The sequence below is a fragment of the Vipera berus genome, assembly GCF_964194415.1.
Source record: "Vipera berus genome assembly, chromosome: 2".
In the NCBI taxonomy this organism is placed as follows: Eukaryota; Metazoa; Chordata; class Lepidosauria; order Squamata; family Viperidae; genus Vipera; species Vipera berus.
In genome coordinates this window covers 122,865,482-122,889,926 of record NC_138203.1, presented here as the reverse complement: position 1 = coordinate 122,889,926, position 24,445 = coordinate 122,865,482, and the positions used below count along the sequence as shown (strand labels likewise).

Here is a 24,445-nt window from a genome sequence, read left to right as displayed (position 1 = left end):
GAAACTAAAATACTATAGAAGAGCGTATAAAGCCTCTTTTAGCATTCTCACTACCACCCCCAGAATGCTTTGGGGCTTTAAGTGGGCCCCCTAAGTTTTCTTCAAAAATAGCAAAGTGAATGACTTAGTTCAATTTTTCTTGGAATTCTCCCACTCTTTAACAGATTAAAAAGGAAAATATTGGGGTAGACGTGAGTCCCTGTAGGAGGGGAGGTAGAACAGTTAGTGGCTAGCCTTTTGATGAATGCTTGCTGTGAAACTGATTGTGAAACTAATAATGTTGGCTACTATGTGAATGACAAATCCTCTAAGACGGGTGTCAAACTGCCCCCTCCCCCATTGCCGGCAGTGGAAAAAAGTCGCAATAGTCACCACATATCACGTGATGTGATGAGTTTGACACCCCTGCTCTAAGAGGTCTTCATTATAAGGGCTATTTGTGGCTTTTGCCCCCACCCCCACCCCTTTTTTTCTTTTTTTAACATGGACTGTCTTCTTTTTCCCTCTTTTATGCTCTGTGCAGTCTGGCAACTACATGTTTGTCATCTAGGTCATGGTTGTCCCAAAGGTGCTTTTTCAAAAGGCAACTAGACTTTTGAAAAAGCACTTTTGGATCTGGCAACTACATTCTCTCTTCTTCCCCCTCCCCTTCCCCCCCCTACTTCCCCCTCTTCATTTTCCAACTTTCTGGATGCCTTCCTTTATACATAGTTAACACTTTTTAATGAAATATAAGTAAACTGCCATTTCATTCATTTATTTCATTTATTGTACGTAATTGATGACTTATGCCCACATCAAGCCACAACATTTGGGGTAACCACTTTGGATTCAAGGTTGTATTCTTGACTACGGAAAAAATATTCTTGTCATTTGAGGAGCAACACTATTTTTGCTTTCCTAATTCTTGAAGGATAGCAGCAATTTTAAAGCACAAATCTTACACTTATCCTATTCATGTAGTCCCCAACTTCTGACTGTAGCGAAGCCTGGCCATTATAGTTGCAAATAGTAAGAATTGTGAAGCGGGTCATCTTGTTACCTTTTTTGTGGAACCCGTTATTTGCTGTGGGGCATTTTTGCTGCAACCCTGAAGTTTCTGGCAAAAACATCATAAATTGTGATCGTGTGACTGTGGGATGATTCAAACCACCGCAAATGCAGACTGGTTGCCAAGTACCGTTATACCTTAAGGAGGCTGTGTGAACAGTTTTGCCTTGGATCAAAAGAAATGATTACTCTTCCTCCTCAGGTTATTTTCATTATGGCACAAGATTTCTTTTCTTTTTCCTGAGGCTTTACTTTTTTATTTGAGTTCATAACGTGTTTTGCATGCATCCTGCTACCTCTTTTTTATCTCTTAAGTTGGTATTTGGAATTCTTTTAATTCTTAGTAGTTATTTTAAACCCATAGGAAAAAAGGCAGAGAAATTACTGTAATTTAGGGACTGCAAACCAGTTCGCCTATAGTACTGAACTATTATCTCCCAGGAATCTTTTCCACTGATAGTACTTACAGGGGGGTTGCTGGGAGTAGCAGTTCAGCAGCATCTGGCAGGTTTTTTTAACTCCTTAATTTCATCATAATCATCATAAGCAGCAAGGAATGTATTGAGTGTGGGAGCATTGAAGCTAGGTTACACTCTGCATCTTATTTGAATCCACCTGGTGAGAGGCAGGCGTGGTCACGTGTGATTTACAGAAAGAACTTGATCTGCTGACAGATTGATCTTCACAGAGATACCTGGAGAGCTTGCTTCCTGAAGAGGAAAAGAGCAGTTGGGGGGGTGGGGGGGTGGGGGCTTACTGGGAACAGTATGTGCTTCTTCTGCCCTTAATCTGAGAGGAATGTTTGAGCCAGGGGCCTATGCTGGCTGAGGAATTCTGGGAGCTCAAGTCCACAAGTCTTAAAGTTGGAAAGGTTGCAGACCCCTGGTCTGAGCAGTCATCAGACTTTCTGTTTGCAACTGCACCTCTCTCTGTGGGAACTGAGACTTTGTAATCTGTCACAGATTTTCAACCCTTTTTTCCTCATTTCCGCCTCTCCTCCCAACTGCTTCCTGAGAAGATTTGGAGGGTTATTTGTACCCCATTTCTGGCTGAAAAAGGGGCTGCTACTCTCCTTTTATTGCATGGTGTAATAAAGCACCCTTCTTCTGTTGGCTCTGTCCTTGCACTGAACATGTGCAAATGAGGTGATGCTGTAGAGCAGGGGTGTCTTCAAACTTGGCCCTTTTATGACTTGTGGACTTCAACTCCCAGAATTCCTCAGCTAATGTGCCTGGCTGAGGAAGTCTGGGTGAATTCCACAAGTCATAAAAGGGCTAAGTTTGAAGACACCCCTGCTGTAGATGCAAGGGTGTCCAATCTTGACAACTTCCAAGACTTGTGGATTTCAACTCCCAGAAAGCAGGGGAATTCTGGGAATTGAAGGGCACAGGTGTTGAAAGTTGAGCACCCTTGCTGTAGAGCTTGTCCTGAGGGGCTAGCAGAATGCCTTGGAACTATGATACCTTCTGGTTCATAAGTCTAACTGGGTCGTTTCTCTTTTTGAACACCCAGGTTTGCCTTGTTTAAAACATCTTCCTTTGTTGAATTCTGACATTGGTTTTCAGTTAAGCCCTTTGATTATTGGATGACACTTTGTGTTGTATTTTGTATTCTAATAACCTTTTTCTCCCCTCCTTTCAGCCAAAAGTTCTGTCTAGCTGTGAATCTCAGCTTTTCTTGGAGCCGTTTCCTTCCCATACTTCCATGATGAGTCTCCAGTGGGCAGCTGTGGCCACTTTTCTCTATGCTGAAGTCCTCCTTGTGTTTCTGCTCTGTATTCCGTTTATCTCTGCCACTAGGTGAGGAGCTAGGAGGGTGAGTGTGGGATGGGGGTGGGTCCTGAATCGTGATGGCTTAGGCTGCCGAGAAATGCAAAAGCCACACAATGTAGGTCAAGACTCGCCTTGGTTTCCAGAGGATTGCAGAGGGAGTGACTCCGGAACCTGGGATGATGAGTGAGAGTAATTAATACCCCAAAGCAGGCTGGAGAATATATTTTTAACCAAGGCCAAGAATCCGAAGGAGGCTGGGATATGCTTTTGTGTTAAAAGTAAAGAGTTGCTCAAGTTTGTATTAATTACTCAGATTTTGAGGCTACAGGCAGTCCTCAATGTATGACCGCAGTTATTAGCCTGCAGTTACGATTGTAAGGTTTTATGGTCATTAAGTAGATCATCAAATGATCATGCCTGATTTTATGATCTTTTTTTGCAGCAAGCATTAAGCAAATCCTTGTTTGCTGGAAGATTTTTTGCTGGAAAGCAGAAGTACAGTACATACCAGTTTCCAGCAAAACTGTAAATTTTTGTTTATGTGACTATATTATGCTGCCAACAGCCATAAATCCAGGCATGCATGCCAACTGCCAATCACCCGAAATATGGTCTTGTGACCAAGGGGGTGGGGTTGTTGGAACTTCAAATCTGGGTTGTGGATACTTTTTTCGGGATCTGTTGTGACTTTTAAACAGTCACTAAATGACCGGTCATAAGTCGAGGACTAACTCTATTCAGAAAAGATTGTGAATGGCTTACAAGTTTTAAAACAGTGCACAGTGCAAGTAATTCTCACTTGCCAACCACTTGTTCAGTGACCTGTCAAAATCATAACCGCACTAAAAAAAAGAGACAGTTGGGTCCTTGAAGTTATGGCCATCACAACATCCCATTGGTGACATCGCAATCTGGGTGCTTGGCAGTTGGCATGCGTGCATGGCGGCCTTAGTGTTCTGTGGTCACACAGCTGCCGTTTGTCACCACCATGCCCATCTTCCAACAAGCGAAATCAACAGGGAAGCTGCAGAAGGTTGCAAATGGCAAGCATGTGACGCCCTGCTTAACAACCACAGTCAGAAATGATGAATTGATGTATGTCAGGCATGGTGATATTTGACTTTATGTCTTTGCTCCTTTGCTCTTTTTTCCCCCCTTGGCAATATAATTGTCATCATCATGAGGTTACAGTGATTTTTTTTTTAGTTATTTGAGAGGCAGCACCCGATATCTAAAACGTTTGCTAAGCCATGATGTAACGTGCATTGCAGCCCAACGGGTGCATTTCCCCCACCCCCACCCCCTTAATATTGGAGTTTTTTTTCTACAGGTGGCAGAAAATCTTCAAGTCCCGTTTGGTGAAGCTCCTTGTGATTTATGGAAACACTTTCTTTGTCGTACTTATAATCATCCTTGTTTTGTTGTTTCTTGGTAAGTAGAAGTCTATGCAATTGGTATTGACAGTATTCTACTGCTAAGCTTGTAAGCCGCCCTGAGTCTTCGGAGAAGGGAGGGATATAAATGGAATTAAAATAAAAAAAAATAAAAATAAAATTATTACTGACAGTATTATTAATATCACTTATTCATAAAGGTGTGCCTATTTGCATACAGGTAATCCTTGACTTACGACCATTCATTTAGTGACTCTTCGAAGTTACCGCGCCAATGAAGAAAGTGACTTATGACCAGTTTTCACACGTGTGATCACTGCAGCGTTTCTAAGGTCATGTGATCAAAATTCAGGCACTTGGCAACTGGCATGTATTTATGGAAAATATAAAAAGGAATGGGGAAGAAAGTATTTAGCCCCAGATTTCTGCCAGGGAAACCAAATGGATGCTCCCAAGTCAACATGGTGCTGGAAGATAAGCCCCCCAGGATAGAAGGTGCCCAACCAGCTACTGAGAAAGAGCAGAAGGGTGAGCATGGCTAATTTTGGTGCTGGGTTGAAAAGATGTGAAGCTACTCATCTATCCAGAAGCAGAAGGAAAGTCTGACGCTCCAGAGTCCCATGTACCATTGGTACCTGGAATGTCTGATCCATGAACCAAGTTCAACTTGATGTTTTCTGAGCAGAAACGTCAGGAGTTGAACATTAACGTTTTGGGAATCAGCAGAATGAATGGACTGAAATGCCAAAGCATTGCATCATCTGCTGTGGATGACAAAAGGACAAAAGAAATGGAATAGCTCTCAGGAAAAGAGGATCACAGTCAGGGCTCAGGTCAGTGCCTCACATTGGAAAATGACCTCAAATGATCTCAAACCACTTGGTGACAGCAGCCTCTGTGCTCCAATCAGAGATGCAAATTTTTATTTTTTATTTTATTTTAATTCCATTTATATCCCGCCCTTCTCCGAAGACTCGGGGCGGCTTACAAGCTTAGCAGTAGCCTTCATTCTATGTATATGCCTGCTTGTTAGGGCTTTCACACACACACCAAGTGGCATTATTACAAAGTCAGCTTAATTGCCCCCAACAATCTGGGTCCTCATTTTACCTACCTGGGAAGGATGAAAGGCTGAGTCAACCTTGAGCCTGGTGGGACTCGAACCTGCACTAATTGCAGGCAGAATGAAATAGCAGTTGAAGAGCTCGTCTACAGAAGATTTCTGGGTGAAATGTGTGATATCTTTAAAGATGAGACAAAAATATACCACATGCAAAACAAAAAACAAAATAAGACACATAGACTATGTGATGATAAGTTGGGAACAGCTCTTGAAAGAAAACAAAGGGCAAAGGATGACAGAGGAGAATTTGCCCAACTACTGAGTTGCAAAGACCAAAAATGGTACATCTAAATAAACAACACAAATGAATTGAGGATAAATTGAATGGGAAGGACAAAAGAATTATTTAAGCGTGTTACATAAATCAAAGGACCTTTTTTTTATTGAAAAGTTTTAACATACAATTTTTCTTTAAAACCCCCCCTCCCCCTCCCTTCACCCTCCCCCCCTACCTCTCCCCCCTCCCCCCCTCCCCCCCCCCCCCCCCCGACTTCCCAGAGCTAAATACAAGGTATATATAAAAAAAAACCAATCATAAGCAATCATATACTAACAACTATAAGCTCTAAAATCCATCACTCTCTAGCTTATATAGGATAAAACAAACCTTAGTAATATTAAATATATATATAAAAAAAAAACTAAAAGAAAAAAAAAGAAGAAAAAAGAAAGAAGACTTATTCAAATGCTACATAAAACTTCTTAACCCTATACTTATTCTGGATAAACTCAATCCATTTTCTCCATTCCATAATATAGCGTTCTTGCGAATGATCTTTCAAATAGGCCGAAATCTTCGCCATCTCTGCCAGGTCGGAAACCTTTAAAGTCCACTCTTCTATAGTCGGCAGCTCCTCCTTCTTCCAATACTGACCTATCAGGAGTCTTGCTGCCGTAATTAAATTCAACATCAACTTAGTGTCCACAACTGTAGCATCTGTAATTATTCCCAACAAAAAAAGTTGCGGACAAAACTTTATCCTCTGTTTAAAAATCTTCTGCATGTTCCACCAGACCTTTTATGCAAAGATGGGCTGAGAAAAGGCAAGCCAAAGATCTACTAAAGAAAGACTTGTGCAGATATATGAAAAACTGTACAAAAATACCTCCAAATCAAGGATATGTATTAAGGTTTGATCGCTGAACTAGAACCTGGCAGTTTGGGAAGTGAAGTTAGAATGTTGCTCCTAAATGATTAAATACCAGCAACATACTGTTTAAAATCTTATAAAATCATTTGTGTAGTTTGTAAGCAGCCATAGGAAACACAAGCAGCGGCAAGAATCTAGAAACAATCAGTTTTTATTCCAATATTGAAGAAGTAGCAGCTTGAACTCTTGAACAATTTCACTTCTCTCAGATCTAAAATAATGCTGAAGGTTTTGTACTTTGTACTTCAACAGTACATGCAACAAGTACCAAGAGGTACAAGGTGGATTCAGAAATAGAGTACCAAAGAGCAAATAACTCATATCCAATGGATAATGAAAAAGCAAGGATATTCTTTTTTATTTTTTTATTTTAATCCCATTTATAACCCGCCCTTCTCCGAAGACTCCGGGCGGCTTACAATTTAAGCACAAATCAATGTGCTTAGCAATAGCCTTCATTCTATGTATATACCTGCTTATTAGGGCTTTCCCCCCCCCCCCAAGCGGCATTTTTACAAAGTCAGCTTATTTATGTTTGCTTTTGGCTTTGATTATGGATAGCTAACTCTCAAAAACATGAGTGTTTTATTATTTTTATTTTTAATTTTTGTTATGCTGCCCATCTCCCCTATAAGGCAACTTTTAACAAATTATAAAAAGACAAGTAGAAAAATAAATAAAATATTAAAATTATGCAAAAAATCAAGAGATGGATGGCACAGGGATGAGGTCTTCTTATCCCATCAACCACCTCCAGTAGGGAGGCCCCCCCCGGCCAAGTCAAGCAGCAAACCCAAGTTTTAATACCCTACAGAAAGGCCAAAAGGATGAGATCAGTCCTCGCTTCCAGTGGTAGAGTGTTCCACAGGCACAGGGCCACAAAGGTCCTGATCCCGCCCACTGGAATTCCTTAGGAGACAGGATCCGTAGCAGGCCACTTCCACTGTCTCGAGTGGAGCAGGCTAGTCCCATTGGGGTGAGACGGTTCCTCAGATATACAGGTAGTCCTCGACTTACAAAAATTGAGCCCAAGATTTCTGTTGTTAAGTGAGACATTGGTTAAGTGAGACTTGTCCTATTTTATGACCTTTCTTGCCACAGTTGGTAAATTAGTAACAAGGTTGTTAAGTGAATCTGGCTTCCCCTTTGATTTTGCTTGTCAAGTTTGCAAAAGATGATCACATGACCTTGGGACACAGCAACGGTCATAAGTGTGAGCCAGTTGCCAAGCATCTGAATTTTGATCACACGATCATGGGGATGCTACCAAAGTTGTAAGTGTGAAAAACAGCCATAAGTCACTTTATTCAGTGCCATTGTAACTTTAAACGGTCACTAAATGAACCGTTGTAAGTTGAGGACCACCTGTATTGAGCCACCCCATCTGCTTATTGAAGAATTTACTTCATGACCAGGAAGGAGCAACTAGAATGAAATACAGAATGACTAAACGGTTCAGAATTGGAGCGTTCCAAGCTCGATTATTTAATTACGTGCAAAATATAATATGAGAAAATCTAGAAAAAAATAGAAATAGGATTGCTGGGGAAAAAAAAAAACTGCCTCAGATCTGTTGCTGCTGCCGCTGCCCGGAAGGTTAGAAATGAGGAAGACTTGAGGGATCTCTTGAAAGTGAAAGAAGAAAGCGCAGCAGCCAGTAGTATGCTGCTCAGTACTAAACAGAACCCTAAGATAATGCCAACGCACAATAAAGGTTGAAGTAGTAACTGAGTTTCATCTTCCTTCAAAAATTCACGAGGATAACGACTTGCTGCAGTACAGGTAGTCCTCGACTTAAGACCACAGTTGCCCCTGGAATCTCTTTGTCGCTGAGTGAGGTGGTCATTAAGCGAGATGTCATATGGCTATTTCATTCAACAACTGCAGTCCTGGTCCTGGGTCATGCAGTTGCAGTTGTTCAATAGAGTGGCAAATTTCCTTGGAGGGCAGGGAAGAGTCAGAGACTCCGGCATGCGGAAACTGCTATGGGCTAGCCAGCTCCAGGGGCTTACTGGCATGTGTGAAGCTGGTACAACCCTGGACCCTTTAGCCCAGAGGTCCCCAACTTTTTTGGGCACCGGGGACCGGTTCTGTGGAGAAGTGTTTTTCCGCGGACCGGAGGGGCTCTGGCTTTGTGTGTTGCCTGCATCCTGCGGATGGGGCTTTGCTTGTTTGTGTGGCCCGGTTGCTAGCATGCTGGGGCCCGGTACTGGTCCACAGACCGGGTGTCGGGGACCCCTGCTTTAGCCTACTTATTACTCAGCCATACATGGGAGCCCTCGGATGGCTCCAGGACCCAGAGTGCACAACCTTTCTCTTTTTCTGCCGCTTTTGACAGATGCACCCAGTCAGAGTGAGACATGGCTTTTTCCAGAGGCCGCTTTGCCACATTCTGAAGGCAGGTGTTATTCTTGCAGTCCTTTAGGAGATTCCCTTTTAAGGAGGCTCCCCTTTAAGGATTGCGAGAATAGTGCCCGCTTGCAGAAGGGCGCGAGGCGATCTCTGCAGGAAGGCCGTGAGGTTCTGTCTCAATTCAGAAAACTAACCAGCAATTAGAAATAATATAATTTTGTTCTTAACTGTGACTTACATTCGAAGAGTAATAAAAAGTGGCAGTAACAGCAACTAGTTTGCCTCGCTACTGAGATTAGTTTCTTGGCAGCAAGAGATAGGAGCAAGTATTTTGGAGTAAATGCTAGTAGTTTAGCATCAGCAGACCTCTGCATCTCAGTTCCGTTGGATAGTGGATCCCCACTACAGTAACTTAGAAACATGTTTGAACTATATCTGCGCTGCTGGTGAACTGGATCTGTTGGGTACCCTGTTTTGTAGTGTTTATAATTAATAAAATGAAAAAAAAACAAATATAAAAGCCACGAGGGATGTTGGGCTGTACTTTTACAAGCTGGCTGGAATTTGCAAATGAATCTTAAGTATTCAGAGCTTTGATTGTTTCTCAATAACTTGCAGATGCCATTCGTGAGATCCGGAAATACGATGATGTGACAGAGAAAGTGAACCTGCAGAACAATCCTGGGGCAGTGGAGCATTTTCATATGAAGCTCTTCCGGGCCCAAAGAAACCTGTACATTGCTGGCTTTTCGTTACTGATGGCCTTGTGAGTACCAGAAAGGAGCACTGTTGAATAATTAGTTCATTTCACAACCTTGCAGTTCCCAGATATTTGGGGCCATCATCACCCAGCCAGCATTCTAGCTAGTGGTTGCTAATGTCCAACACATTAAAGTAGACCAGATTGAAGGAACTGGATTAATTTGGGTGGCGGTAGCAAAGCATTTAGCAGGGAGGAATTGGAACAGCATTGGGAATAACACAGCTATAAAACATGCAGCGAATAACGCTACATCACATCTAGTTATCATTCATTCCTCGGGCTGTCTTTTTAGTAGGGTCAGACAACCATTTTATTTGACCTGCAGTCCTACAGATGCTATAAATCCTATTGATCTCAGGTGACTTGGCTATTCGTGAAGGCTGCCAAAGAAACCTTATTTGGAATTCTTGTTCTTCCAGAGGATAGAAAGAGGTTCACAGGAAAGCCATCTGGTTTTAGGAGTATGCACAAATGGGAAACTGCTAGCAAACCATTGCACTTTGGCAGTTCTGCTGAACCACTTTGGATTGGTTGTCATGTGGCAGAAACAGAACTCAAAATGGGGTTGTTCCATGTTTTGCACGAAACAAAATCTAGAACGGGTCTTCAAACCTGGCCCTTTTATGACTTGTGGACTTCAGCTCCCAGAATTCCTCAGCCAGGCATGCTGGCTGAAGAATTCTGGGAGTTGAAGTCCATAAGTCATAAAAGGGCCAAGTTTGAAGAGCCCTGATCTAGAAGGTCCCAGAGAAATGTTAAGAGCAAGTAGGTCAAGGCTAATGGACATCGACCCCTTTCTCTCCTTTGCTCAGTAGTTTCCAGGACAGTATATCCCCATCATGTTCCACCTTAGCTGCAGCTTGCATTGTTGCTGTTCTCCTAGCATGGCCCGTTGTCCTAACCCAGTGTTCTGTACCAGCCTACTACCGGCCCTTTTACAAGAAGGGCCCTTTTACAAGAAGGCAAGAGGCTGGAACTAAGCCTGCCAAAGCAAACAGAGCAAAAACAAGACACGAACCATGAAACAGGAGCTATTCAAACGGTTGCCTTCAGCAAACCAGCCCTCCCACGCATTCCCCTTTTAAACAGTTCAGGGCGTGGCTTCTCTCTGCCTCCTTCCGAGGTGCCCCATTGCCTTCCTCTGTTTACTCCTGATTGACTGCCTCCTGCGTCGGGCGTCCTTGAACAGGGCCAGCTGTGGGTCATCTTCATCCACGCTGTCAGGCTCACACAGCTGGGTCTGCATCGTAACCAGGTGGGAGGGGCCTGGCTGAGGGCTCTGCGGAGCCTCAATATTATTCTCAGCAAGCTCTCCAACACCCCCCTCCTCCTCCTCTGAATCGTCCGACCCAACTGCCGAACCCACAGGCTGACCCTGAATCACAACACCCAGGCTCCCCATCTTTGCATTGTCTTCTTTCTCTTCTCCCCATCAGCACGTATATTCCGCCAGCACGCCCAGTCTTCCCAGCCTGTCCATTCTCTCGTCTGCTGTCCATCTATGGCCTTTGCACCTGTTCTTTATTGCTTTGGTCCCGGCTGTCTGGAACAGGCTCCCAGCTGCCAAGCACATCCCCCTCCATTCACCCGCTCTTCCCATTATCTTCATTCCCTTCTTCCCTTCAGCTGCTGCTGCCCTTTTAGCATTATCCTATTCCTATTCTTACTTCCCCAAATAAATTCTGCCAAAGCCAACTATGGTTCGGTCCATACTCGGAATTGATTCATTCTATCTACGTTTCATAGGATTTAAAATATACACACTTGATTTGGAATTGGACCATCTGAAACTAGTTGTTCCATGGACAGAAGGTTTATTGCATCCATACAGGGGTCTCTGTTGGAGGTGGCCCCTCTAATCCAGGGGTGTCAAACTCGCAACATCACGTGACGTGTCGCGACGTATCTTGACTTTTTCCCCCCGTATTGCCGGGAATGGGGTGGGTGTGGTTTCGGCATGACGCATCTGGCCCGTGGGCTGGCAGTTTGACACCCCTGCTCTAATGCCTTGTGTAGAGAGCAGCTTGAAGGCGAGGGGTGAGCCGCTCACAAGATTCAGGGAACAAATGAAAGGAGGGGTGCTGGTGTTTTTCCAAACCCGTTTCTTTGCAGGACCATGGAATGTTACCTTGGGTTTCAAAAATAATTCTAAAAGAGTGGATTACTGTACCTGACAGCAAAAAGATTGCCGGCCTCTTATGTAAGGCTGATGCCAAAGTCTCCTTGGAACGCTACTGGCCTACTTCTTTGTGCTGAGTTAAATTTGCAGTTTCATGGAACATTATGCAGTAGGAGGCAGTTGTTTTTTTTTTAATTATGTATTGCATATTCTGGGGCTGATTGGGTGATCTTGAACCAGTCACTCTTGAGTCCAGCTCAGCTCATAGGCCGGTTATTGTGGGGAAAATAATAGTAGGAAGAGGTATTGTGTATATTCCCTGCATTGAGTTACTTATAAAAAAAGGTGGGATATAAATAAAGAATTACTGCAGAGTAAATCAGATTATAAACACTTAAAATATCTTTGCCATTAAATTTGCTGTGCAAGTAGTCTTCAGTTTACGATTGGTTGCTTAGCGGTCACGCTCGGGGAATTCTTCTAAATAATGTTTCAAATAGTACATTCGGTCATGAGAGCCCTTCTGATAGCATGGAAGCCTGCTGCCAATCATGGGAAGACTTTCCTATAACTTTTAATTTTAATATGACGCTATCTCCCTTTATCATTCTTTTTTGGACATATTGCAATAATTAATGCACATAGTCCTGGAATTGTACTTTTTTTTAGTTCAGATGAATTTCTAGTATTGGTGCAGAGGCGAATGGATCCCTATAGATAGTCCTTGACTTATGATTATTTGTTGAGTGACTGTTTTGAAACTACAGTGGCCCTGAAAGAGTGACCTCCCACCCTTCACTTAATGACTGTTGCAGCATCTCCGTGGTCATGTGATCAAAATTTTGGCAGTTGGTATGTGATATCTATTTACAATTGTAGCTTCCCTGGGGCACGTGGCTTGCCCTTTGTGACCTTCCCAGACAGCTGCTGACAAAGTTGATGTGGGAAGACGGATTCTCTTAATGACTGCATGATTCGCTTAATGACCATGGTGATTCGCCTAACAACTATAGCAAAAAAAAGATCATTAAAATGAGTGCTCACTTAACTGCCTTGCTTAGTGACAGATGTTCTGGTCCCCATTGAGGTCATAAGTTGAGGACTACCGGTGCATAGTTATTTTTTTTCTGGAGTTCTTTAGTATGTAGTCTGAAAACCTTGGGTGTAGGCACAAAAGCTTTTAAGACGCTACTATTGTATTTTTTTTTAGTATGTGAGATTGGGAAATATTAGAAACACTACTATTTAAAATTAAAAGTGAGTGGAATTGCCATATTTATGTTTGGTCGCTCAACAGCAAGATACTGGTGAAGCGGGCACAGCAGCGCCTGCATTTTCTGCGTCGCATGAGAAAAGTACCTCTTCCCTTTCTATAGAAGGACGATCGAGAGCGTTACTGTCTGGTTTAGAAGCATCACTGCTTCAGACAGGGAGGCGGTGCAGAGAGTGGTGAGGTTGGCAGATAAGATTATGGCAGTTCCCTCCCTTCAATCCATGACATAGCACATAAAGTTGACTCAAGGTTGACTCAGCCTTCCATCTTTCCAAGGTAGGTAAAATGAGGACCCAGATTGTTGGGGGCAATTAAGCTGACTTTGTAATAATGCCGCTTGGGGTGTGTGTGAAAGCCCTAATAAGCAGGCATATACGTAGAATGAAGGCTACTGCTAAGTTTGTAAGCCGCCCTGGGTCTTCGGAGAAGGGCGAGATATAAATGGAATTTAAATAAATAAATAAATAAAAAATAAGCATTGCTTGAGCAGGGTCCGCAAGATTTTCCGGGACACTACACATCCTCTTCACGACCTGTTTTCCTTGTTACCTTCTGGGAGGAGGCTCCGTGATATCCGAAGCAGAACATCCAGATTCAGTAACAGTTTTGTCCCATATAGTATCAACCACGTGAACTCTCAAATTTCCTCTTTCTGCTACCGTATGTATTCAAGATGGACAGTGGTTAATATTTATACGTATTTATATGTAAGGGTGTAGATATATATACAGTAAATATATATATGTATGTATATAGCATCTCTATAAGTGTGTTGTGTATGTGTACCCTTTTGAGAGCAAGCAATAGAATTTCATTTTTAACGCGTGCCAGTGTGCCCACAATAAAAAATGACAATAAAGGTTATCTATGTTTAATCCGGTGCTAGTTGAAATGTCCCCATCATGCTGTTCAAAGGCTACGTTGTGCAGAATGACAAAAACATGACCGTTGCATAACAGTAGACACCATGCCACATTGTCCTGGTAGGGAAAGAGAGCAGATGGTAACTCCTCATTGTGACCTTACCTGGAAGACATCTGCAATCAAACCCTGCTATGTTTCTGTCTGCCGGTTAATTGCCATTCTTTCCATGAAATAGCTGTGGAAGTGTCCCCATTAAGCCACAAGGTGGCAGACTAGAGCACCACATCTCTCTCTGAAAGAAAGGCCGGAATTCTGAGCTGAATCAGCCAGCATATTGAATGCTTTCTCTCGGTAGTAACCCTAACACTGCATATATGTGATGAGGTGATTTGGAGTACCGATAGCACCTTCTTAGGCTTGGGTCCAGTCAGTTTATAGAAATTTCTGCCTTTGACAAGAAGCATCGTGTAAATGAGATTTCAAATCAAGAGTTTTCTTCCCCACCACCCTTGTTTCAGAAAAGCAACATTTATTTGCCTTTCAGGCTCTTGCGGCCTTGCTACTGTGATAGCTGCTGTTCATAACCCAAAGTGAACCAGGGAATTGTGTTTTTAAAATCCCTATGTCTACTTGGGAAGTTGCCTGGCCAACTCTTGGGTTTAATTGGCTACTTTTGGCTTGGAGAGACCGGTAAGAAGGTTGCTAACAATGCCTGTGGCATGTAGATCAGCCTGACTGCAGTGTTGAATGCAAGCAGTTGCATTCAAAGAGGATCTTCCAGAGTATGCAATTGGGATGGGGGAAAAAGGGAAGTGCTAGCTATGAATTCCATCTCCTTGCTGTCTTTCTGGTCAGAGATGCAAAGTTTTTCGTCTTTACACCAGCTGTTAGACTGGACATGGCTTCTCTGCTCTGTACCAATCTCTTATTGTTGCAAGGGGAAGTGTCAGATCTCTTCAGAATAATTATAGAGGGACAACAGGATTCTTGGCCTAATCCGAGTTCATTCTGCCTGTTTTTTTACTCTTAGCCTTTTCATGAGTCCACAGGACCATCAAAAGGCCTGTCCTCCCCCTCCTTTCTTGGAGAGAAGCTGTTCTAAAACCAGAGTGTGAGTGTTGTGCTGCTCGCTTGTCACCATCTGTCTTGGCTGGTTGGGCCTACGTGTGGCATCTATTTTCATTCCTTCCTTCAAAACATTTGTATAGCCACCCATCTTAATGGACGGCTTACAATCCAAAGATACAAGCAACATTTAGAACAACAACTGGATTGACAGGGATTTTAATTATGTTTTTAATTTTTAACTTAATTTTAATTTATTCTACTGGGGCCATTAATTTAATTTCTTTTTAACTTTTGTATTATTGTATTTTATTGTTAGCCGCCCTGAGTCCTTCGGGAGATAGGGCGGCATATAAGTCCCAATAATAAATAAATAAATAAATAAATAAATAAATAAATAAATAAATAAATAAATAAATAAATAAATAAATAAATAAATCCCACAGGAACCAGAGTGATGGTGATTTTGTCCATGCTGATGGTGACGAAGTGGTACCCCAAGAATTTCACCCAAGGCTCCTATTCCTATTGGTACTATCTTTGGTTTCTTTTGCCACCATCGTACTACTTAAATTTACAGGTCTCTATACTTGTGGATTTTCTCCAGTTTTTTCTCTTCTAGTCTGCTGTTTCCAGTATTGCAGTGTGTGCTGTCCAAACTTCTTTGTCTGTCTTATCAACAGTTGTTAAGTCTGGGCTGTTGTGTGGCAGTTGCCTGTCTGTTTGAATTCTAAAGTCCCAGAGCACTTTAGTGTCTTTATTTTCTATTTCTTTATCTCTTTTGTGGTCCTACCAGCTTTTGCTTGCAGGCAAGAGGTATTTTTTGCACATATTCTAATGCACCCTTGTTGCTACTTTGTCATGGCCCTGTTTATAATTAGTCTGTGTGATCTTCCTGCACCAGCTAAGTAGGTGGCCCACTGTTCCTTCAGGTCCTTTGCAGAGATGGCGTTTGCTGCCTGTTGTAGTCTTCTCAATTCTGGCTTTATAAGACTTGGTCTTGTGCAGCCACAATTAGCCCCTCTGTTCTTTTTTTCAGTTTTCCTACTCTTAGCCATTGCCAGGTCTTACTGTTACATGCTTTGCCTGCTAGTTTTTTATGTACTGGCCGTGTTATATTCTGCCATTCCATGTCTCTTTTTCTTCATTTGGTCTTATGGGCCAGTTTGATCACTTTGGTAGTCAGTAAGTGTTCAGTAAGTGAGTAAGTAAGCGGTGGCTCAGTGGGTTAGGACGCTGAGCTTGTCGATCAGAAGGTCGGCAGTTTGGCAGGTTGAATCCCGAGTGCCGCGTAACAGAGTGAGCACCTGTTACTCGTCCCAGCTTCTGCCAACCTAGCAGTTCGAAAGCACGTAAAAATGCAAGTAGAAAAATAGGGACCACTCCGGTGGGAAGGTAACAGCGTTCCGTGCACCTTTGGCGTCTAGTCATGCCGGCCACATGACCACGGAGACGTCCGCGGACAAGCGCTGTCTCTTCGGCTTTGAAACTGAGATGAGCAGTGGCCCCTAGAGTTGGAAACGACTAGCACGCATGTGCGGGGGAACCTGTACCTTTACCTTTAAGTGTTCATCATATACCATCTTCAGTACATCGTCTGCCTATAACACATAATTGGAGCTACATATCTGTCAACTTTGTTGGCTATAGCCGTTATTTGCTGATTTATTATTTCCAGTGCTTCTTTGATCATCTTTGTCTTTAAGCGATATTTCTTGATCAGTTATGTTTGGTTTTCTTTTATCTCTTCTAGCTTGCTTACATCTGATCTTAGTATGCTGATCTTATTTGCCAGTTTGATCTTCCATTTTGGTGATACACTAGCTTTTTTCTTGTTTGTTAATTTTGCATACAAGAACTTCAGTTAATCTGCAGCTGTGCTGTACATCAGTTGCTTTGGTTCTTGCAGTGAGCTGGTACTTATCTTTCATATTACAGCCGTGGCATCTTTTAATGTTTGTGCTAGTTGTTTCCGTGTTACAATCTTCAATGCAGGCAACCTTATTCTGTTCTGCTGTTCTAGGTGGTCAGTTATTTTTTGTTGCATTTCCTCTTATTTTTCAGCTAGAGGACTTTACTTTGTTCTTTCTGAGGTTCAAATCCCTACTCAGCCATAAAGCACATCACCGGCACTATCTCTCAACATAATTTACTTTTCAGGGGTTTTGTGAGGATAAAATATGTGGAGAGTGGCAAAAACCATGCATACCACTGTATATTCCTTGGATGAAATGAATTTTACAGCTGGAAGTAAATCCTGATTAAAGGGGAAGAACTACAACAGCAATTTAACTGCTGGGAAGATCAGAGAAGTCTTGCCAAAACTGGGAGGCTTTTCAGATTCCTGGGATGAGACTCCGATTGGCAACTGTATCAACGTAAGCAAAATGTGAATAACTTTGTTCCCATAGAGTTGGTCCTGCACTAGTTTGGTGCTGTCTTTTCTTGAAATAGTGTTTGGTTGAGACTTCCCATTGTCTTAGTCCAGGGTTCTTCAAACTTGGCCCTTTTATGACTTGTGGACTTCAACTCCCAGAATTCCTCAGCCAGGCATGCTGGCTGAGGAATTCTGGGAGTTGAAGTCCATAAGTCATAAAAGGGTCAAGTTTGAAGACCCCTGTCTTAGTCTGTTGATCAGGGTTACACGTTTTAGCACAGTGAGGGTTAAAAGATCTTTGCTGTTCAACAATACTTTCTCAGGTTTGATTGATTTGATTGGGTACAAACATGTCTCTGGTTCTCACCTGTACGCCATTAAGGGAGAAGAGCTATATGTAGCTTGAGGGAAGAGCACCTGCTTGGTCTCAAAGGTCTCAAAGTCTCAATTCCTGATCTCTCTGGGAAGGAGAGAGAGTGCCGATGTTGTTCACTGTAGGCTAAGGGTGGTGAGAGCTGACTGTCATGAAGCCAAGTCCAGTGCCATGCAAGCTTATCACATAAGTTTGGGAAATATGGTCCCTAGTGGGAATTACCTGCTTCTCTGCTCTGCTTAGTGAACAGGAATCAAATTCTCAGAAGCCCTTTCTAGTGATTCCTGGAGTGTAGTAAGTACACTCCAGGAATCCAGTAGTAAATGATAAGTATCATTCCCTGTATTATTTTGTTTTGTCCTCCAGTCCCTTCCAGAAATACGCCCAGGAAGCTCTCTTGTCTTATTTATATATGCAGTGTGCACATTTTATTCTGACTGTGGATAATGTACACTTCACAGACACAGCACTGAATTCAGATCTAAAATTATATGATGTTGATCGAGGCAAGTCTTGCTCCTCATTTCCTGTTCTTTCAATATAGTGCCTGTCTCGAGAAATGCTTCAGTGTTGGAAATTGGCAGTCAAGGCAACAGCTTTCCGAGCAGGTTGACTTAAGCTGAGGTTTGAATTCATTATCTCATCCCTTAGACCAGCTGGACCTCTTTATGTCTAGCAAAACTTTAAAGAATCATTGGCTTAGTTCCAAGTAGCACGCAAATGTCCAGGCTATACCTTCAGACAATCCAAGGATCTATTCAGAATTGTCATTTTTGTTTTGCAATAAGAAGGTAGTTCTATAACTCGCATAACAATTGCATGTTTAGGAAAATGAGGACCCAGATTGTTGGGGGCAATAAGCTGACTTTGTAATAATGCCGCTGGGGGGGGGGGGCGAAAGCCCTAATAAGCAGGCATATACATAGAACGAAGGCTATTGCTAAGCACATTGATTTGTGCTTCTTATATTGTAAGCCGCCCTGAGTCTTCGGAGAAGGGCGGGATATAAATGGGATTTTAAAAAAAAGGTTCAGAAGGGATCTAATATTATTTCTTCTCTGTTGTGTCAAGTCAATTTAAGAACCCCTGGTTTAACCAGTTGCTTTATCTTTACAGCCTGCTGAGACGACTGATTACCCTAATTTCTCAGCATGCTACCATCCTGGCCTCTAATGAAGCCTTCAAGAAGCAGGCAGAAGGAGCAAGTGATGCTGCCAAGAAATATATGGAGGAGAATGACAAACTGAAAAAGGTAGGACTCTGAGATCCTGAGAACGGAAATAGAAGAAAGACAGGAGCCTGCGTGGTTTGGTCATATGACATGAGCATTATCCCATTTTTAATACTACAATCATCTCTTTATTATGTTATTATTTAGTTTTTAATAATAAGATCCTACTGTTCCTCTAGGAGCAATCCAGGATGGAACACTGCACAAATCGATTTAAAAATGAAGAAAAAAGCATGCATCGCAAATAGATAGCTTTAATTGGGGTATCAACTCAAATATTCCAAAAGACATATTATGTAGTTTTTTTGACTTGTCTAAATGCTTAGTGATTAGTAGGTTGGCCCTAATTCTTGCTTTCTGGAAACAGAGCTATTGTAAGTTTCTGGTCACAGTGATCATCTGATGCTATATTTGACCTGTGGACTGAATCATCCTGGACGAGTGTCATGGCAGGATCTGGAGACCCATGGTATTTGTCATCCCCAATGGCTACCCAAAAAAATGAAAGGGAAAAGCAAAGGCTTTTTAGATAAAAATGTGAAGAAATTCTCCACGTTCAAATATATGGTGCAAATACAACACAGTTACATAGTTTGTCCCTTTTTCTCTTGAGATGGGAATCTTGCATGAAATGGCAACTTGACAATATATGGATATAACAAACATTAAAAATGTGTTTTAATGAGTAGAGGCAGCTCGCTCAAGCATTTCCATTCATTAACTAGCTCATTACATGCTGGAAGTGTGGTAGATGGATGCTGCACACCAAAATATCTAGAGATTATTGCTTTTAATTTTCATGCTGTGCTTTATGGAACAACGAGATAAGAACTGGGGAGATAGGAAAGGCTTTGATAGAGAAAACGTGAATATAGTTTACATAAATGATAAATTAGCCAAAGGCTCACGTACAGTTTTGGATGTGGTTGCTTGAAGTATTTTTGTTTTTGAACAAGAGTATGTAAATTCGGCATATGTGTGTATACATTTGCACACACACACATACACAAAAACGGGTATGTATGCAGTATAAAAATCTGTATAGCTTTTGAGCAATAGGGTCATATACTTTTGGAACTGTTTTATTTACTTTTTATTATGACTGTTGAAGTCTCGCTATATTATACTTTTAGTGCACTTGCAGTTCACTTACACATTAGAGCAGGGGTGTCAAACTCAATTTCATTGAGGGCCGCATCAGTATTGCGGTTGCCCTCAGGGGGCCGGGTGGGTGTGGCCTGGGTGGGCGTGGCCTACTGGGTGGGCGTGGCTAGAGTGCGTATGGCCTACTGGGTGGGCGTGGCCAGCTCTACATCGTTGGCATCAAGGGTGCCTATGGGGGCCTGGGCAGGAGTGGGACAGATCTGAGGGTCTCTGGCAGAAGGAGGGTCTCTGGGCCAGGGCCAAGGCAGTGGGGGCCGTTCCCTCACTGTTTCCAGGATGGCTTCGTGGGCCACATGAAACCACTTCGCGGGCTGGATCTGGCCCCTGGGCCTTGTGTTTGACATGTCTGCATTAGGGACTTGAATATGGTAGACTTGCTCAGGTCTAGCCAGGCTCCCAATGGTGGTGTTTCAAAAGGCAGCTGGACTTTGTTTTTCCTTGAAGCCATTTCGTTTCTCATCCGAGAAGCTTCTTCAGTTCTGACTTTAGGCTCACCCAGGGCAAGATCCCTGTATGCCACTTGCTGCCCAGTAGGAGCGTCCCATTTGCATTTCTGCCGTCAGAACTGAAGAAGCTTCTTGGAATAGAAGCGAAACGTCTTCAAGGAAAAACAAAGTCCGGTTGCCTTTGGAAAAAACACCATTGGGACAACCGTGACCTGGATGACTGAGAATCTCCATAGACTTTTAGCCGGGTTTTTGAAATATTTATAGTCTACTGGTGGGCAAGCACTCCATTGCTATATTTCAGGGCTGGATGAGCTTTTTAAAATTAGTTTGAAAATGCATATGCATGGATTGGTCTCCGTTCTTATGCCTCTGTTAATTGTTGTTGTTGTTGTTGTTGTAAGGGACCTTGGAGTTCTTCTAGTCCAGAGATCCCCAACCTTTTGGGCACCAGGGACCGGTTCTGTGGAGAGATGTTTTTCCGCAGACCGGAGGGTGCGTGGTTTTGTGTGCTGCCTGCATCCCACGGATGGGGCTTTGCTTGTTTGCACGACCGGTTCCTGGCATGCTGCGGCCTGGTGCCGGTCCACGGACCTGGGGTTGAGGACCCCTGTTCTAGTCCAACCCCCTGCTCATGCAGGAAACCCCATACCATTTCAGACAAGTGGCTGTCCAGTCTCTTCTTAAAAACTTCCAGTGTGGGAGCATTCACCACTTCTGGAGGCAGGTTGTTCCACTGGTTAATTGTTCTAACTGTCAGGAAGTTTCTCCTTAGTTCTAGGTTGCTTCTCTCCTTGACTAGTTTCCATCCGTTGCTTCTTGTCCAGCCTTCAGGGGCTTTGGAGAATAGGTGGACCCCCCTCTTCTTTGGGGCAACTCTGTTGCAAATGTGTTGCTGTTTGGGAACAGGTAGTGTTGAGTTTTTGGGTCTGGGAAAGCTAAATCTGCCTGGTTGATTGTGATACCGGTATTCCTTTGAGAGGGTCCCTCATTTGACCAAGGGGCTTGTCAGGCTCCATCCGGGAGGCTTTCTGCACTGAGGAAATGCAAGTGTGGTAACTCCTATTGGGCAGCAAGTGGCACATAGAGGGATCTTGCCCTGAGTGAGCCTGATTTATTGGCTCACTTTCCACTTGGCATTGTAATCCTATCAGGCTAAGAGTCTTTCTGTCCCTTTTTATGGCCATAACCTCACCATTGGGGTTAATCGCTGGCCAGGGACCTCCGTCCTTTTTTCTTCCAAGAATACTCTGTGGGCGATCTGACTCTAGGATTGCTGCAGAAGCAAATGTCAAGCACGCAGAGCTGCTGGCATGGCAGTCTCTCTTCCCGCGGGGACCCTTAAATGGGAAAACGGGATCGTTTCTTTCGTACAAGGGTTAAAGACGGTGTTGCCTGAGCTGCTAAGACACTGGAACCTATTTCGTTCTTTACACCTCCGCACATATATTTTTTTTTTTTTTTGTAAATGAGAGGATACGTTGGGAGGAAAAATTGACTGCGGTGGAAGAGGGGACATGGTCTGTTCCCAGTGGTAACGGCTTTTAAGAGAATCCACTTCCAATCATTCTTTTGAAACAGAGGCTCTGGGGACTGAGCCTGCCAGAGTGTGTGCCTATCGATTAGCCGTGATCGCTTTGCGATTCTGATTGTGCTCCAGTGGAAGCAGAAAAGCAACGGGTTGGCAGGCAGTGACTTTGCTGACTCTCTGTATCCAAGTATAGAGTGATTCACCGGAGAGAGAATAGAGCCACTCTCGGCTCTGCAGCTTTCTGACTCCTCCTTCGGTTCTAATTATCCAAATGCATCTTGCTCCCATTGCCTGCTTTGTTCTTTCGGCAGTTGCTTTTTCTCCTGGCAAATGGCAATGGAGCACATCACAGACCATCCATTTGTTTTTTTTGTAAGCACCTATCCGTAGAATTGCACGGCACCACCTGTAAGACAGGGCAACCAAAGAGAAGCAAACACCTCCGTCTTCACCGACGGCACGTTCTGTCTTCGCGTTCTGTTTTACGACGGTGGTAAAGGTTTGAACGCTGGGCCTGTCTGCAAAGAAGTGAAGTTTAAGGCAACTTTCCCCATAGCCGGTGCCGAGAAATCTCGGAGTTAAAACTCCAATATCTGGAGCCGATTAAATTTTAGGCAAGGGAAAAGGGCAGACGAAACAGTTGAGTCCTGTTTATGCTGGGAGTCATGCCTTTCCCCGAGGAGCAGAATCTGTGCGCAGTGGAAACTCTTGTTAGGGATAGAGGAGTGATGGGGGTTGAACCTTAAGAAGTAGTTATTTTTCGAACTTTCATGCTTTACAGCAGTATTTAGGATGAACGGGTCTCATCTCCCATTAAAGGTAAAGGTTCCCCCACACATGCGTACTAGTCGTTTCCAACTCTAGGGGCCGGTGCTCATCTCCGTTTCAAAGCCGAAGAGCCAGCGCTTGTCCGAGGACGTCTCCGTGGTTATGTGGCCGGCATGACTAGACGCCAAAGGCGCACGGAACGCTGTTGCCTTCCCACCGGAGTGGTCCCTATTTTTCTACTTGCATTTTTACGTGCTTTCAAACTGCTAGGTTGGCAGAAGCTGGGACGAGTAACAGGTGCTCACTCTGTTATGCGGCACTCGGGATTCGAAGCTCAGCGTCCTAACCCACTGAGCCACCGCGTCCCTCATCTCCCATTATTCCCTAGCTAACCTTGTTGGCTGAGGAATTCTGGGACTTGAAGGCCACCCGTGTTAAAGCTGCTAAGATTGGGAAACCATGCTTTACAGTAATAGTAGAGACACAGACAAACTCTGGGAAATGAGGATCAGTTTGGAATTTCTATCACTGTGGGGGTTTTTTGCAATCTTAAATTGTAAAAATTTTAAAAATCTTAAACCGGGCAAGTGAACTGGTGCTCAAAAGCTTCTGCTTGCTTTTTTTCCCCACTTGCCTGAAGTTACTGCACTCTTCTGCTCATTCCTTAACCGATGTGGCAGCAAACCCTTGTGCCTTGCAGGTAACTGCAGCCTCTGATAGAGCCTCTGGGTTTATTATCGTCTAAGCTTCTGAATTATGCTGAGCTCTTTTGATTTGTAATGTTGATACAGCAGCAGATGGTTCTCCCTGATCAACAGGGTACTTTGTAGCTGGCATGGAAGGAAAAATGCCAGTAATCTGTTTTCTGTATCAAACAAATTTAGATGGCACCAGGCTGAGAAAAGGCTGTTGCTAAAGTTGCTAAAGAAGACTAGCTTGAAATCCAGCTGCAAAGCCTTGATGCCAGCTTTCCCCCTCTACGTGGATACAATAATAATGAAACATTTGAGCTCTGCCAACAGGTTGCCATGCCCTTTCCAGGCGTGTTAGGTTCACTAGGAATTGGCTGTAGCTGCACCTCCTGAGATACTGTCCAGTTGTTCCCCTCAGTCTGGCATTTCTATTTCTTCTATAAAAATGGAAGTGTTTGCTTTAGGATGGACAACAATATTAGTGACAGGCTTAATGGAAGAATTAGTAGGATTCTGGACACTGATCTACTCAAAGATCTACTCAAATATATAGAGCCTTGGTGGCGCAGTGGGCTAATGCCTGCTTAAGTAACACCAGCTGCCTGCAATTAGTGCAGGTTCGAGTCCCACCAGGCTCAAGGTTGACTCAGCCTTCCATCCTTCCGAGGTGGGTAAAATGAGGACCCAGATTTTTGGGGGCAATTAAGCTGACTTTGTAATAATGCCGCTTGGGGGGCCCCCGAAAGCCCTAATAAGCAGGCATATACATAGAATGAAGGCTACTGCTAAGCTTGTAAGCTGCCCTGAGTCTTCGGAGAAGGGCGGGATATAAATGGAATTAAAATAAAATAAAAATAAAATAAAATAAAGTCTACTCAAAGTCAACTTGCCCACCTTTTAACATTTCAGTATATTCAAGTTGTGTGTAGATAAACCT

General features: G+C 43.3%; 1 protein-coding gene across 2 annotated transcripts in view; it reads left to right on the top strand.

Annotated features, from left to right (window-relative positions):
• The window catches only part of BCAP31 (B cell receptor associated protein 31), a 51,651-nt gene that overhangs the window by 2,565 nt on the left and 24,641 nt on the right, over window positions 1-24,445 (top strand). For both annotated transcript variants that reach the window (XM_081315784.1, XM_081315785.1), the window contains exons 2-5: window positions 2,692-2,849; window positions 4,153-4,253; window positions 9,461-9,608; window positions 18,793-18,928. In XM_081315784.1, the coding sequence (XP_081171910.1) occupies window positions 2,755-2,849; window positions 4,153-4,253; window positions 9,461-9,608; window positions 18,793-18,928 (480 nt within the window). In that variant the 5' untranslated portion in view covers window positions 2,692-2,754. The remainder of the gene's footprint in view (window positions 1-2,691; window positions 2,850-4,152; window positions 4,254-9,460; window positions 9,609-18,792; window positions 18,929-24,445) is intronic.